At 33.5% G+C, this 17,464-nt stretch overlaps 1 protein-coding gene across 2 annotated transcripts in view; it reads left to right on the forward strand.

Moving 5' to 3' along the window:
- INTS6 (integrator complex subunit 6) overlaps nt 1-17,464 on the forward strand; it is a 78,978-nt gene that overhangs the window by 17,556 nt on the left and 43,958 nt on the right. The window contains exon 4 of one of the 2 annotated variants that reach the window (XM_033104227.1): nt 639-728. In XM_033104227.1, the coding sequence (XP_032960118.1) occupies nt 639-728 (90 nt within the window). Of the gene's footprint in view, nt 1-638; nt 729-9,255; nt 9,465-17,464 lie in introns of those variants that run through there. The other variant, XM_033104228.1, reaches the window with a different exon arrangement.

Genomic DNA, 17,464 nt, shown 5'->3' on the forward strand with positions numbered 1-17,464 from the left:
AGAGCATTTGAAAGTTCTATGCCACTGTGTTTCATTGTCTCTGCTACTGTTTTTGTACTCCTCTTGTTGAGCAATTTCTTTTAGTAACTACCCTTCTTAATTTTAATTTTTCATACTGGACTATTATTAATTTGCTGAGAGTAGTGTTTCCATGGAACCAGCTCTTAGAGCCGGTTCTTCTATCCATATACCTAGTCACTTGGTTAGACATTTGATTATAGGCATAGATTAAATTACATGGTAATGTTCACCTACTTTTTTTGCCTTCTTTTTAAAGAAGGTTATCAGAAAATATTTTCTTTTTTAATTTGTAGTGTCTAAATATGTCAGATTATTAGAATTGACCTGTGGAGTCCCTTTGAATTTAAATATTTAGTTAGTTACATAAATATGAATGCTCACTGTAAAATTTAAAACAATATAGGAAGAAGTGAAAAATCTACCTTTTTCTCTACCTATTTCCACTCCTTTAAGGTTATCCTCTGTTTTTTCCTTCCAAAGTTTTTTTTTAAAATGTACACTATATGTAAAATATAATAAAGTGGGATTTATGAACTGTTCTGAGAATTGACTTTTTACTCAGAAAACTTAAATTAATGTTATGACCTTACTATGATCTATGTATTTTTGGACTTTAGGGAAGAAACCCCTTTTTCTTGGAGCCAGCAATAATTATTACAATTACTGATGGGAGCAAGTTGACTACTACCAGTGGAGTCCAGGATGAGGTAAGTTATGTTTATCTCATCATAGATTATGCAAATGCAGTTGAAAAGTCTTTATTTTTATGTGAACTGTCAAATATTGAACACCTTACATAGGTTCTTTCTTGGATAATTAGATATAGTCTAGAGTCATCTGTCTCCCAGGACTTATGTATCTTTGTTGGTTATAACAATGGTCTTCAAATTTTCTTGAGAAGGAAATCCCTTCTGTGAAAAAATTTTGAGCCTATCTCCACCCCAATAATATGTGTATTCTTGAGTTTATGTGAGGGTGACAGTATCAGTTCATACAGTAACTTAGTAAATTCTAATATTCAAGTTAAAAAAATGGAGACAGTATTCTAATAATTTCTTCCCATATATCAGTGGATTGTCATGTGTACTCTACTGTGGACACTCCTAGAGTATAGCAGAACCATGAGGAGGTTAAAACTAGGAAAAGGGAAAGTTTTTGGATATTTTTATTCTAAGTCAAGTATAGTATAATAATTTATAGCTTACCTCACTGTTCTCTAGTAGGATGCATTATGCAGAGTTGGTTGTGTGCTGTGTGACAAGTTGAATACAATCGAATTATTTTAACTTTAAGCTGTTTTTATTGTAGTATTTGAACTGCTTGAATATTTGTTTTTAAACACATGTTGATATAGAAAGGAGATGGCTTAGACTACTCTCTTTACTGTTTGCATTTGCTTTAGAATCTTAACTTTAATTCTCATTTTATTTGCAAACGGTTTGATTAAGTAGGAAAAGTGTAGTTTTTAAATTCAGTAATTTTTAGAAATATTTTCATTGTGTGACATTGTAGAATGCAAATTGGATATCGAATCAGGACATGTGTATTCTATTCTAGTCTTTGTTCAACTGTTTTCTAGCAGTGAGCTTTGTACCAGTTACCTACCTAACATGTCTAAATCTCTATCCTTGTCCACGAGATAAAGATGATAAATCTTGCCTTAACTCATAGGATTGTTGGAAGACTGAAATGAAAAACGTATGTGAAAGTGATTGGTAGGCTATAAAGAAAAGAACATACTATTCTATCATGAAGCATTGGGACCAGTAAAGAATTGTGGCTGCCTAATCTTGAGTAGAGGGAAGAAACCCAGGATTGTTTGGTTTGAGCAGTTGATATTAAAGGGAATTTAGGCTATAATTCATGGAGATAGAGCTGAAAAATTTAGGTAGATTAAAATTCATAATTAAATAATGAATATAGTCTATGCATAATTAGTAGCCTCAAAATGCTCCACAACTGACTTTAATGGATTTTGGGGCTTTCTTGAACTTGTATAATGCTTTCTTGACATGTATAATGTCTTGCCATTATCAGGAACAGATAGACACTGAGTGTATGTACGTGAAATGCTACTTAACTTTAAATTTGAAGCTTTCAAATTGATTTTCCCCACTTTACCTTCTTTTTGAAAAATTTGAGAAAGATTGAGGTATTATCAAGTTAGAAATATTAACAGAACTCCTAACAATTAACTTCTTCAATTTTATTTTATATAAATTAGAAGTCTTTTGATGGTTTGTTTCATTTTGTTTTTACTCTTAATGATTTTGATTTGTAGTTGTGATGACTGTAAAGGTGTTTCTGTAATAATCCTAGATGTGAGATTATCCATTCGCGGTGCTTTGTTTTACTGCCTTTGTAGACATGTCCTTTGTGGTACAATGTATTGTTTCCATATATCTGTATAGGTTTTGTTTGTAATGTTTGTTTTGTAAGACCTCCTCTAGCTTTTAGAAATACCTTGAAATAATACATGGATATTGGAATTGCTCACTTTTCTTCTTAGATTTTTGGGGGAAATGTTGGAGAAATGGGACTATGTGTTTACAGTAACCTAAAACCATCTTGCTAGTAGGTTGGGAAGATTTTCCTGTGGGCAAGAATCTTACCTTTTCTCTTTTATGTTCTACAGTATTTAGCATAGTACTGAGAACAGCTTACATTTAAAAAGTACTAATTACAGACATTGTTATATTGAGTCTGGTAGTTATTAAGAAGAAAATTGATTACTACTACTTATTTGAGGTGGAAGATTCATTTGTTTTAAGGCAAGGTTTATTTTGGTTATGTAGTTGGAACATAGGTCTATGAGTTGTTTTTGGTTTTTGGGTTCAGGAATGTCTTTGATCTGATGCACGTTTGGTTCTTAATATCCCAGCAAGACTCATCTTGTGTAGAAGAGAGATAATGTACCCCTGATCTGCATATTGTTGAAGCTTAATTTTTGCTAAAATGTTGTGATATATTGCTCTGTTCTAGCCCAAATAATTAAATTATGTGATTCATTTCAATTCATACAAAGCATAAGGATGCTTTTTGTTTTGCTGTTTTGTGTGTGTATATGTTTTGCACGTGTGCTACGTCTGATCTATATTGTAATTTCTACTAGAGAATAACAAACAGAATTTTGCCTTTATGTCTCTCTTTCTTCAGATTTCTTAACTTTTGGCAAAACTTGATTCTTTTTCAGATTTATTGAATGAGTGAATGTGTCAGTAAATTTCACATTAGGCGTGTGTGTATAATTCTTGACTGGCTGTGGTTGCTAGTATTGATGTGACCTGTTACTATGTACGGAGTTGTGTATCCCACCCATAAGATATCTTTTGCTCCAGAGTTACAATATAATATCTCACATGGTATATTATATCTGTTGTGTTAGTGCTGTTTTTCAGGTATAAGTGTTCTTGCTGCTTTAAAATCATGCTTATGTTATATAAGGAAACATAGAGCTCATCTAGTTTTACTGTTTATTTTATAAATGAGGCAATTGAGATCCAAGGAGGCAAAGTGATTTGCTCAAGGTTATAATATTTGTTACTGCCAAAATCTGGATTAAAATTTATCTACATTCCAGAGATAAATTCCAGCCTACATTATCTACATTCCAGCCCTTCCAGACCAGTGCTTTCCCCCTCATATATCTGCTGCCTCTCTGATTCTGTTTTTATGTGTTCTTAAATTTTACCTTCTATTTACCTGACTTCTCTGTCTACTTCAGCTTTCTGTGCAATTTTGACTTAGGTATTATGTTCTTATTCACTCAGTGTGCCTTGAATGACTTAATACAACGGTATTTCTAGGCAATGAGGATAACCATGGTAAATAGAGTGGATTGCCAGTTCTCAAGTTCACCGTCTTATGAGGGAGATCACCTATTAAATGGTTTTATGAATGAGACAATAGAGATACCTACTAAATGTATTGGAGCACCGAAGAGGGAGGGAAGAGTTAATATTACCTGTCTTGTGCATATGTCAAATCCTGTGTAATGTGAATTTTTATAGTCATTTAATTTTGATTAAATTCAAGGATCTTGTGGATGATTTGGCAGAGGATGTGGCTTATAGTTTATATCTGTGAAATTTATAAAGACGTCTGGTAAAGTTGTTTGGATCCTAGAAAATAGTTAATGGAAAAACTTGGGTGCCATATTGTCTCTTGACCTGGCTTGGTTTATACCGTCCAGAGTGACCCAATTTCTTATACTTTGTTTGTCAAAATAGTATAGGGATACTGTTTCCTCTGTGGCAGTTCATCACTTAGCCTTGTGTTAGAATTCTGAGGAGCGGCTTTGTATTACAAACAAAAATCTTGAGCTGTTTATGATCATTTTACCTTAATTCATGACTTTATCTTTTTTGGTCTCATTTAATAAAGTTCAGGCCAATGTCTGAGGACTCATGAGTGTGTTTCTAGTGTAATATTTTTGATAACTCTCTAGGACTTTTGATAACCATTTGAGTTGGAAAAAAGTATGTGTGTATTTTTGCTTCTTTTTCTTTTAAACTGCAGCTGTTTGATAAAATTGGTTGTTTGCAATATTTTCAATTATGAGGAATAAGTTAGGTGGGACTTTGAATCCTGATACACAAGAAAACTTTATTGTTTATCCCCGTAATAGTAGTCTTTGATATTGATAAGCATACTTGTGGCGAAATAGTCATGTTATATTACTGATATATCAGATGTTTTCATAGAATGACCATATTATAATTAGCGTGATTGAAAAAGATTTTTTTTCTGGTCTTTATTCCTGCAATAATCCTCTCTAGTAATGTTTTGCAATGGAAAACTATTCTGTACTATGATTCCAGGAACACGTGGCTACCTAAATACATTGCTCAAAGTAGCCAGAGAAATCCTGCCAGTATGATCTTACTGGTGAATGACATTCCAGGAAAGTGTAACAATTATTTTTCTCTTCCTTGAAAGTGCTAATAGTAATATTATCTTTCAAAATTGAGATTTCTATATGCTGAAGAATCTTTCTGCATCTCTATCAATGTTATGATTGCCCTGGAGGCTAACATTTTAGAGCAGATGTTTGCTGTAAAAAAACAAAAAACAAAAATAAAACAAAACAAAAAAACTGTTGGCTTTTGACATTAACAGCTTTGCCTTTAATGAGCTTGCCCAGCTTTTTAAGATAACCTAGGACAGCTACTTTTTCAGCTTCTTGGCAGGTGTTCAGAAAGGGCATGTATGTGTTTGTAGAAAAAAAGAGTTATCTCAGCTATATGTTTAAGTGGCTACAGATTGTGATCTTATCTTTCAACTTCTCAGTTCTCAAAAGGTGATGCAGAAGTTCCATTGGTCTGTTGATGGGTACTAGTGACTTTTCTGTGTCATGCTGGGCAATGTGAATGGTTTTACCTTTTACAAGGATAATCTGTAATTAGGATCTATAATTATAGTTTGTGTTTAACTTTTTGCAATATGTACTGATTAAAAGACATTCTGGAATTTATTGAAATCTGTTTCTAGTATCTGAAATAATTCAGAAACCACATCTCTCTTCTTCTGCATAAAATGTTTTTATTCCACTAAAATCACTAAAAGTATGTGCCAAAAGCTGGCAAACTATTTAAGTTGTGTCAGTAAAGATTTTTAAACACATATTTAAAATAGTTATTTTTTCCCCTTGACACTTAGAATTTTGGGGTACTTTCTCTTTATTTTTTAAAAAGACCACTAAGGAATCTTGAGGGATGTCATTGTAATATGATAGAATGTGTCAAACAGATCTGTGTGTAAATGTGTTTCTGAGTTTTCGTGTTTATTCCTTAGTAATGGTGCCTTTTCTATATTATTAGTAGGGGCTCAGTAGCAATATCAAGATTAGCTCCTGTCTTACTGATTTGTGATTCAAATGTTCTAAACATATGTACAACGAACGTTGCTGTGTATGTTAGACTCTATCAACTCTGCTTTCCAATAATTTATTGGGTGCAGACTATTTGTATTTTTTTTTAACCCATATTTTTGTCCCTGTTCTCTCAACACCTGGATTTATTACTTCTGATGTGCTATAGAAATGTATACATCTGCAATTATTAGTATATTGAAAATATGCCTAATGGAAATGCATAATTAAAAGAAATTGATGAAATAGTTCAATTTAAAATCTGTAGTGAATTTTTAACAATTCACATTTACAATACTTTTATTGAATATATCTTTTTTCAAGGTCATGTGTAAAGAAAAACTCTTAAGGGATTGCCTCTGGACAAACACTATAATAGCATAATTAAAAAGAAATGCTGGCTGATTACTCTTTAATGAAGCTGTATGGTAAAATAACTAGTATCTAGAAATCTGTGGTTAAGATATATCAAAACAGTTTTTATTCTGAGGGTGAAGCAACTTCACCCTGCATTTATTAGCCTGTTAGAACCCATAAACAAAAAGAGACACTACACGTGTGAGGAAAATTTCTATTTAGAGATGTTTCTATTACTCTGCTGATTCTAGCTCTTCCATATGTAAACTGTGATATTTAGAACAGTAGTTTTCAAATAGCTGCATCAAAATTACCTGGGGTGTTTTATGAAATACAGATGACTCTTAGCTCTAATTCGGGAAATTTTGGTTCAGTTTATTTGGGCAGAGACCTGGGGATGTGTGTTTTTGGAAGTGTCCCAGTTGATTCCCATACACAGATTTGGAAACCATAGTTTTAGAACACAGTATATCTGCAAATATATCTATTTAAAACTACAAAAAAATACATGTGAAAATGAATAACTTTAACAATTTAAAACTGTTTTTGACTCACCAGGTCAGCAAAATATTTTGTTTAAGATAAAAATTAATTCTTGATCTTTAGAATTGTTAAACTTGGGAATGGGTTTCCAAGGGATATGGAATAGGTCTCCTGTGAATATTTTTATTGTGTTTGATGTGGTTTATATTAACTTCTGTGCTGACTGTAGTCAGTCTGTAGTTACTAAGCTTATGGTTTGCTGTATTGAGGCAGACTCTTAGACCCTGAGTATGAGATGGAGTAAAGAAGGAAAGGGTAAGAAAAGAGGAATAATTACTTAATATTTTCTGTCATGTGCTTGCTATCCCAGGTTTAGGAATTTTTATCCAAAGGACTACATATTATTCTGTATCCTTATGCTTTAACTCCTGGTTTGGATGTCCATAATAGACATTATTATATATATTGTATGTATGTATATATATACATATGACCGAGATGAGGACAGTTTATAAAGAATTGGTGATAGTTAACACTTGCTTTCGGGAGTTGCTGCTAAAATACTCTTCCATAATGAATTTTTCAAATTTTGAATTCTTAAAGGTTATTTTAGATTAAATTCAGCAATAATTTTTTTTGTGAAGCATAGTAACTGGTTGTGAATAAGAATAGTGGCACACCATACATTTATATTTAGCACTACTATGTTCTAGGTACTGGGAACACAAAGATGGAATTAAACAAGGCTCTTGCCCCTAGAAAACATACTGTCTGAAGATATGCAAGTAAATAAGCACTTGTAATACATTGAGATAAATCTCATGGCATAAATAAACAGAAGGTTCTGAAAGAGCATAAAGAGAGGAGCTTTTTGAGAGATGAGTAAGGAATTGAGCCATGACATTTCAGGAAGAGGAAACAGTGTGCAAAAAGCATGAAGGCATGGAAACATGTATTGGGCAATTATAAATTATGAGTGGAGAATGGAAATTGTGTTAGGTTGGTGCAAAAGTGATTGCGGTTTAAAAGGTTAAAAATAATTGCAAAAACTGCAATCACTTTCGCACCAACCTAATAGGTAGGATGCTTGAAATGTAGGTAGAGGCCAGATGATACCATCCTAAGGAGACTTAGCATTTCCAGAGGAGGTATTGAAGATGTTTAGCAGGTGGGCCACATGATCAGATTTGCATTTTAATAAACTTACTCTGCTAGCTAGGTAAAAGAAGGTAGATTGAAGGATGGTAAACTGGCAAGAATTGGCAAACTACATGCAACAATTCAGGAAAAACATGGGGCTTGCTAAAACTAAGCCAGTGCTGAATCGGAAGGCAGAAATCTGAACCCAGGGCCTAGGCTTTGGCTTCAGAGGACTCTGTGAATTCCCTGAAATCTCATCCACGTTGTCTGTCTACGTGTGTGCACATTTTTCTCGGGGACAGAGGTTTATAGCTTTAGTCATATTCTCAAACAAGTAAAAAAAAAAAAAAAAACAAAACAGTCTAGTAGCATTTCAAGGTTGCCAACTTGGGAATCGATGTGGATGTTTGTCGTGTTAACTGAATGGAGCTATTGGATAAGTAGTAGAAGAATATAAAATAATTGTTTGATCAAGTATCTATCTTTTAGGGTACAAATGTTTTAAAGGAGTTGTGAGCCAACTTTTAAAACAATAACCTCAAAGATTTTTTTCTTGCCTTTTAACATTATGTCCTAGGAAAAGTATTTTGTATTGAAAAACAGAAATAAGTAGAATTTTATCTCTGGATTCCTATAGTTAAAATTTTTGTTTTGAAGCAGATTAAATAAGACTTGTTATTTATTTATCAGATCTTTTAACGTTTTAAATTTAAGGCCATAGTGATGAGAACATTTAAAATTGCTTATTTCAAATAAGTGTGAACATTGAAATTCAGAATACTAGGACAAGGGCATTGTGTGTGGGAGGTACACCTTGTATTAGTGTCAAGTCACTTAAAGAGGATGCAAGCCTAAGTCCTTTTCTGTCTATCAGTATGTAATTTAAGAATAGTAGTACGTAGATTGGCTTTAATGGCATTGGCAGTTTTCTGCCAATTAAACTCAGTTAAAGTCAGCCTGTTAGGTATGTTTCAGGCCTCTGTAAATCAGATTACCATTTGAGAACATGGAAACGTTGAGTACTTTGTCTCTTGATGAGACACACTCACATAAGCCTTAGGCTGTTAGTCGTTTATGAATGCCTTCATTATACTTATTTACCTGTATTCTATAAAATTATTTTATGTAATTACCATTTTCAGTTCTTTTCAGATGTAATGCAATAAATTTAAAATTTTTCAGTTTTGTATATTAGGAATAAACTTTGTTCAGTGACTGAAACAATATTGAAACTATGATCTTTACATCAAGGCAAGGCTACATTTTGATCTAAACAAGGCTATTTTGGTATATTTTTCCCCACGCTCTGTCTTTTCAGGTTGAATTACTGATTTTTTCCCCCTTTGTTTTGTTTGTTGTGGTTTTGATGTTTTTTTTCCTTTCAGCTAAAGGAGCAGTCCAGTGGTTTTCAAGAAGTGCCAAAGTGCACTGACTGGTGCCTCAGGGAGGGTCATGATTCCTGGATACAGGATCGACCTGATCCTGGATGTCACTTCAAGCAGTCAGATCGTGGGGAAAAGCCTTGTCTAATGGCTAGCCTTCCTCAAAAGTCTGATGCTAGTCATCTCGGAAGGCCTCAGAAAGAGCCTTGAAGGTGAGCAGAGTAGAGTGTAGTTCTCTCGGGGGCTGTGATTATTTGTTGGAGAATATGATTCAACATAGAATGACATCCCTAACCTGACAAGTCCAGGTGCAATTGGTAAATTTTAGTTTATAAATTTGTTGATGATACTCAGACTCCAACTTTGAAAATATTAGAAACTACCCTTTTAACCTTAAGATCTATAAAGGGAGGAATTCGGTATTTCCTGGGCCCTTCAGAACCTGAGGTTAGTGTCCTAAATGGAAACCTCCTACTATCATAGACCAAGAACACTGGTTGCAAAATCACATTATGTTGTTAAGTACAGATGGATTAAAAAAATTTAGCTAGTCAGGTGTTTTCATTTATATATTTTATCATGTATCTGTTATGTATCAGGCAATTGGGCTTCAGGATATGGAAGGACAAATTTGCATTTGATTTGTTCTCTAATAATCTGAAAAAAACAGCCATCTTTGTAGCAGTTGAATTTATGTAGCTCATGTTTTATTCCTTTCAAATTGAAGGATATTAATACTGCCTACATTATTTAAATAACATTTTTAGCCCCATGGAAAGACTCTGTAGAGAAGTTTTGAGCTTTTTTGTTTGCAAAACATTTAATTCTAGGCCTCTTTCTCTGCTTTAAGCACTTATAGATTCCAATTGTTTACATAATAACATTTACTACTAAATTTTCAAACTCTATAACCTGTCCTAAGAACTTCTAGGGTTTTCTTTTTAAATTGAGTCACCTATATTAGAAAACACAATAATATGGGCGTGTACCATCCCCAATATGTGCACATTTTTCCATTTAGATATTATATGTCTCTGCTGTATTAATATTAGAAAACATGCAAAAACAGAAATTTAGATAGATGAGGTAAAAAAGCTTATACAAAGGAAGTTCTGATATTTTTTTTCCTCCACACCTTGCATCATGCTGTATTGTATACTGGGGTTGGCAAACTTCTTGTAAAGGGCCACATGATAGATATTTTAGGCTTTCAGCCCATATGGTCTCTGATGGAACTACTGAGTTCTGTTGTGAGGCAAAAGCAACCACAGACAATTTTTTTAAGTGAATGAATGTGGCTGTCTTCAATAAAATTTTATTTGCCAAAACAAACTGGCCTGGATTTGCTTGGTGGGCCATAGTTTGCTGACCTCTATAGTATACCCTGTTTTGTAGACCACTGCCCTAGCCCTTGAAATTGTGGTATACTAACTTCTGTTCAGTTTTAGAGAGCAATTGATCTTCCTTAAAGGAGTGAGCAGAAGAATGCCAAAGGTCAGAATGTATTTACTTCAATTGAATAAATGCTTACAGAACACCAGTGATGCAGATACAAGGTCAAGTGCTGAGATCATGAGTTTTCAAGAGAGATAGGTAAACAGTTATGGCATGGCATAAGAAGTCAAATGATTACAGCACAAGCTGCTGAGAAAGTGAGTGTGGCACTGGGAAATGATGTCTCAACTTGGACTTTGAAAGATTAATTTCAGTTTGTGAAGTAGATGGGTGCAAAGACATAAAGATGATCGAGCGTGGGGGAACTATATGTAAACACCTCTGTTCTGATAGTTGGCAGAATGTTTAGGAAAGAAGTAGCAGGAAATGAGTGGACAGATTGGCATGGCCCATTGTGTATGCTTTGCCAAAGAACTTGGACTTTGCTTTATAGGTCGGTGGTAACCATTGAAGAGATTTTAGTTGAGGAGAAATTGATCAGATTTGGATTTTAGAATGTAATATGTACAAGGAGAAGGTTTTTTGAATCTCCTTATAAAAGAGAACACAATTGTTTGTGGGTTGTTTTATATTAGTCATAAAATAAAGAAACTTCGAATACTATTTAGCAATACAAAGGAATGAATTACTGATATGCTACAACACGGATAAACCTTTTTGCTAGATGCAAAAGACCATATATGGTATGATTCCATTTTTATGGAATATCCATAAAGTAGATAGTGGTTGCCTGGGGTTGGACTAGGGACTGACTGCAAATGGGCAGGAGGGACCCCTTTGGGATGCAGTGAATGTTCTAAAACTGGATGGTGGTCATGGTTGTACAACTTTAAGTTTACCCAAAATAATTAGACACTTTTTAAATGGGCAAATTTTATGGTAGGTAATTATACCTCAACACAGTTCTTAAAAAATTAGAAAGACCTCACCTTTGAAATTTCTTGGAATAAAACTTTGTTAAAGAAATTGTTTCCATACTGCTGATTGCCAAGTAATTGTTCTTTCCTCTGAAGAACTGTTAATCTTAAACTACTGGAACCCAAAAAATGTTTTCTTTATAAATTTAAAAGGGTATACATTGTAACTATAAAGTGTAACTGTAGGAACTACCAACTGAATAAATCAGATTGTTACTAAAGTTTATAGATTTCGCTTTGACTTTAATAATTTCTTTATTTTCCTTTCCTTATTAAATACCATATGAAGAGAATCCTAAGTGCTTATACTGAATAATATTTAAAAGCTAGAACTAGGCTAAGGAAAACTTACTTGATTTTTTGTTTTCTAAGGAAATAATTGCTAAAGAACCTGAAGTGTGATGATTTTAAATTTATAAACTCTTTCCTCATAATCTTAAATCATAGAAAATGAATTAAAAAATACAAAAAAAAACTGGAAAGTGGTTTTAATTTCAATAAATATTTATTGAGCGCTTACTATGTACTAGACACTGTTTCTTAGAAACAGATTGTGAAAGATTCTTGCTATGTTAACTTTATTCCTGGATACCAAAATAATTTATGAGGTTGAGCATAATCCTTTAAAAAATATGTATAAAACTTAATTGTGTTACTTTTTATTGTTTGTAAGATAATTTCACAACTCAATTCACAAGTCTGTGAGAGGAAGAAAACTCAGTCTTAGTATAGTTGATTCCCAAGTAAAAGACAGAGTTGGGACTTGATGATTGGCTTTTTTCTTTCCATTTCAAGTCTATTGCTCTTTGCACTCTAGAGTGTAGGATTTTAAAAAAAAGTTCAGTACTATATAATGATAGACATATAGATCAATGGATACAATTGACAGTCCAGAAACAAACACATAATGTTTATGGTCAATTGATTTTCAACAAGGGAGCTAAGATACTTTAATGAGATAAGAATAGTCTTTTCAATAAAAAGATTATGGACAATTGAACATGATCCTGTACTGGTCAACTGAATATTCCACATACAACAGAATGCAGTTGGACTCTTAACTTGACACCATATACAAAAATGAAATAAAAATGGGTGGGCACCTAAATGTGAGAGTTAAAACTCTTGGAAGAAAAAAACAGTATAAATCTTCATACCTTGGATTAGGCAGCAGTTTCTTAGACATGACACCCAAAGCACAACCAAAGAAAAATTAGATAAATTTGACTTCATCAAAATTAAAAATATTTATATTAATACTTCAAAGGATACTATCAAGAAAAGACAGTAATGGAATAGGAGAAAATATTTGCAAATCATATATCTGATAAGGGCCCAGTATCCAGAATATAAAAGAACTATTACAATACAAAAATAAAAAGACAACCCAATTAAAAAATGGGCAAAGGGTTTGAAAAGGTATTTCTCCAAAGAAGATAAACAAATAAATGACCAATAAGTACATGAAAAGATGTTCACCAACATTAATCGTTGAGGAAATTAAGGAAATGCAAGTCAAAACCTTGAGATACCACTTCACACCTATAATAGCTATAATAAAAAAGATGGATAATGACAAATATTGAGAGTGTAGAGAAACTGGAGCCCTTGTAGATTGTTGATGGGAATATAAAATGATGCAGATCCTGTGGGCAATAGTATGGAAGTTCCTCAAGAAGTTAAGCAGTTAACCTATGACTCCCAAATTCCACTCCTTGGTAAGTGCCCGGAAGAAATGAAAACATGTCCATATAAAATGTATCAGCATTACTTATAGTAGCCAAAAAGCAGAAACAACACAATGTCCATCAACTAATAAACTGTCGTATGTCATAGAAAGGAATATTATTCAGCCTTAAAAAGGAATGAAATTCTGCGACACCTACAACATGATGACCTATGAAGACATGTGAAGTGAAAGAAGCCAGGCACAAACGGCCACTTACTGCACACTTCTATTTCTATGAAATGTTCGGAATAGACAATTCCATAGAAACAGAAATAGTGGTTGCTAGGGGTTGGGGGTAAGAAGAGATGCTAATGAGTATGGGTTTCTTTTTCGGATGATGAAAATGTTCTGAAATTAGATAGTGGTGATGGTTTACAACTCTGCCTCCGTGGTTCACCCGTTCTAAATACATGAAATAAAACAAATGGAAAAACTTAACATCTTTACCTCCACAGACCCTATTTCCCTTTCTAGTGACTTTCTTAATTTCCTCCTTTCTCTTCATAGCAAATTTAGAAATTCTTTCTGATATCTCCTGGACTTCCCTACCTCCTTTTAAATCTTTAATCTAGTATAATCTGGCTTCTGATTCTACCATTCTTAATAATGTCACTGATGACTTTCTCATCTTCCAAATCCAGTCGTTGATTTTTAATTTTTCTCTTTCATGTAGTATTTTGCCAGCCCTATTGAACACTCTTCAGGTTTCTCTTGGCTTCAGGGTTTACGCTCTCCTGGCTTTCCTTTGGCTTTCTGTTCTGTTTTAATCCTTGATTTTAGTTTATTTGCCTGTCACTTAACACTTGTAATTGATTTAATCTTAGATTCCTTTTTGCCTTTTTATTTGACGTGCACTTCTTGGGTAATTTCGTTCATTCCCATGGCTTCATCCGTCAATATATACGGATTTCCCTCTATGAACAGATTCCCAAAATTAGATTTGTTAGCCTTTATCTTTTTTTTTAACTTTCTTATTTTTAATATTTGATATGGTAAACATGAATAGATAGATACAACCCACATAAACAAACGTTTTTAAGTGTCCTCAGTAATTTTCACTTGTGCAGATGGTGTCAAAGTAGAAACTGTTAGAACACCATTGCTACATAGTTTTGTGTGTGTGTATGTGTGTGTGTGTGTATTAATTGAGATACAGTTGACATAACAATTGACATATAACATTATATCAGTTTTGGGTGTACAACATAAATGATTCAATATTTGTATACATAGTTGACCCTTGAAAAACGTGGGGGTTAGTGGCACTGACCCCCCCCCCCATGCAGTCGAAACTCCTTTAAGTTTCAGAAATGTTATTATTTCTTTGACAATTTTTTCCCTTTTATGTCTCTTCTTTCTGGATATCAGACTCTGAATTCATCCATCATTATTATTTATCTTCTGTCTCCTATTTTTATCTTGGAATTTTCCTTAACTGGGTTGGTAAAAGGTTTGGTTTTTGCTAAGGTTTGCATATTTTTTTATTGAGGTGAAATTTACATAACATAAAATTAATCATTTTAAAGTGCACAATTCAGTGACATTTAGTACATGCCTTCCTTTTTAATAAAACTCTTACACTAGGCAGAAATATAAAGGTGCTATAACAGAGTGCATTGGTTTTTCTCTAACCCCAAGCAGCAAATTCTAGAAAAGGCAGATTTCTTTCATATACCTTTTCTCAGCCAGATGATGTCAGTTTGAGTATCCTTGGATTTTTGACTGTTCTTTTTGGAAATAATCAGAAAAATAACTGAGGATTATGATTATTAAAAGGTAAGACTTTAGGGAGAGAAGGGAAGTTGAGGACTAAATATTGAGTCTTAGAACTTTTCTTATATCTATTGAGGAAGAAACTGAAATAAATCTGTTAAGGGCCTGATGCTAGTTACATGGTTTTTTGGTTATTATTTGTTAAGAATAAGAGCTAAGGCTGTTATATTTGAGGAAGGAGATTTAAGAAATAAACCCCACTTGGTTTTACTAAAAATGTTCAAATTTTATTTGAAGCTCTTTCCATCTATATCATCCAGTCAAATTTGAGTAATTCGGTAGAACTTGATCCTAGAGGTGCCAGCTTTTTAGTTATTAAATCACAAACACATTTAGCATTAGTCTGATTAGAATTTGTGCTTTCCTGCCTTTAATGCGCATGCAGTGCCTCTTTGAATACATATTTTGTACAACAAAGCAAAACATTGACAGGCATCTGACTGAACCTTCAGGGATTCTGAAAAGCTTCTGAAATGGTGTACTTTTTCGGATACTCGTTCAGCTGCTGTAATTGGGATACAGCTAATAGTGGCTTAAAAAGAAAGAAAACTTCTTTTTCTCTCACATCAAAAACAGAACTGTTTAGGGTGGTTCTGCTCTAAGCTATTGTCTAGACCCTCAGGTTCCTTCTATTTTATATGAGTGGTTGATACTGGTTTTACAACACATCCTAGTTCAGCACTACAACTGAATTTCAGCCTGTGGGAAGGCGTAAAGAGTGTGGAGGGCAGGCAAGTCAATTATTGTAAATCAGTTTAAAGTACTTCAAGTATCCCTTATAATGAAGCCACTCTGATTCTTCCATTTTGTTACATTGTCTTAAGTGGGAGACAACAGGATACATAGATTATCCTCCTAAGAATTAAGTCTAGTTCTCCAGCAGGGGTGTATGTGCACGTGCACAGCTTTTGTGTCCCGTGGAAAAGACTGAGAGTGACTATTCTCACTTGGATCTTTACAGAGTCACTCTTAGAAAGGAGGCAGAGGCAGCATGGTACAAAATAAAGTACCAGATTCCAAATTCAATGACATGGATTCTAGAGCTTTTTCTTTCTTTCCTTTTTCTTTTTCTTTTTTTTTGCCACTAAATATACGGTGCTCAAACTTTGCATTTGTTTATATTTCCTTTGTTGTTATTGTTCCCTTTGTTTAGCTATAGTTTACATGCAGTAAGATGTAGCAATTTCAAGTATAAAACTTGATGAGTTTTGACAAATGTAAACATCATGTTATTAACAGCACAATAGTGATATAAAATAGATCTGTCATTCCAAAAAAGTTCTCTTAGACCCCTTTGCAGTTAATTTCTATCACCATCCCCTGGAAACCATTCTCTCTCTCTCTCTCTCTCTCTTTCTCTCTCTCTCTCTCTTTCTCTAGTTTTGCCTTTTCTAGAATTTCATGTAAATGATATCATATAGTGTGTGTAGTCTGTTGTGCCTGGCTTCTTTCACTTAGCATAATGTTTTGAGATTTATCCATATTGTTGCATATATTAGTAGTTCCTTTTTATTGAGTAGTTTTTCATTGTATGGCTACACTACAATTTGCTTATCCATTCACCAGATAGGACTTTTGTTTTTTTACTTTTTTGACTATTATGAATAAAGCCACTGTGTACTTTGGCATACAAGTCCTTTTGTGGACGTATGTTTTCATTCTCTTGGGTATATACCTAGGAGCACAGTTGGTGGCTCATAAGGTAAGTGTATATCTAACTTGATATGAAACTGCCATACTGTTTACTAAAGTGGCTGTACTGTTCTGTATTCCCACCAGGAATGTATGAGAGTTCTAGTTGCTCTGCATCCTTCCACCACTTGAATTTTTTCAGTCTTTTAAATTTTAGACAATATAGTGGGTGTTAGTGGTATCTCATTTTGGTTTGTTTGCATTCCCTAGTGACTAATGATGTTGAACATCTTTTCATGTGCGTATATATGCCATCTGTATATCTTGTTTGGTGAAGTGAGTGTTCTGATCTCTTGCCCATTTTTTACTGGGTAGTTTGTAAGAATCTTTTACATATTCTGGATGCAAGTCCTTTATTGGATACATGTTTTCAAATATTTTCTCCCAGTCTACTATGGCTTGCCTTTTCATTTTTTTACAGTGTCTTTTGAAGAGCACGTTTTTAATCTATTTTTTCTTTTATAGATTGTGCTTTCTGTGTCCTATTTCAGAAATCTTTGCCTAATCCAGTGTTACTAAGAGTTTTCTCTTGCATTTTCTTCAAGGAGTTTCATAGTGTGAGCTCTTTTAGGGTCATGATTCATTTAGAATTTTTATGTATAATGGGAAGAAAGTGTTAAAGTTCATTTTTTGGGGCACAATATTA

This window comes from Rhinolophus ferrumequinum, chromosome 4, assembly GCF_004115265.2.
Source record: "Rhinolophus ferrumequinum isolate MPI-CBG mRhiFer1 chromosome 4, mRhiFer1_v1.p, whole genome shotgun sequence".
Lineage (NCBI taxonomy): Eukaryota > Metazoa > Chordata > Mammalia > Chiroptera > Rhinolophidae > Rhinolophus > Rhinolophus ferrumequinum.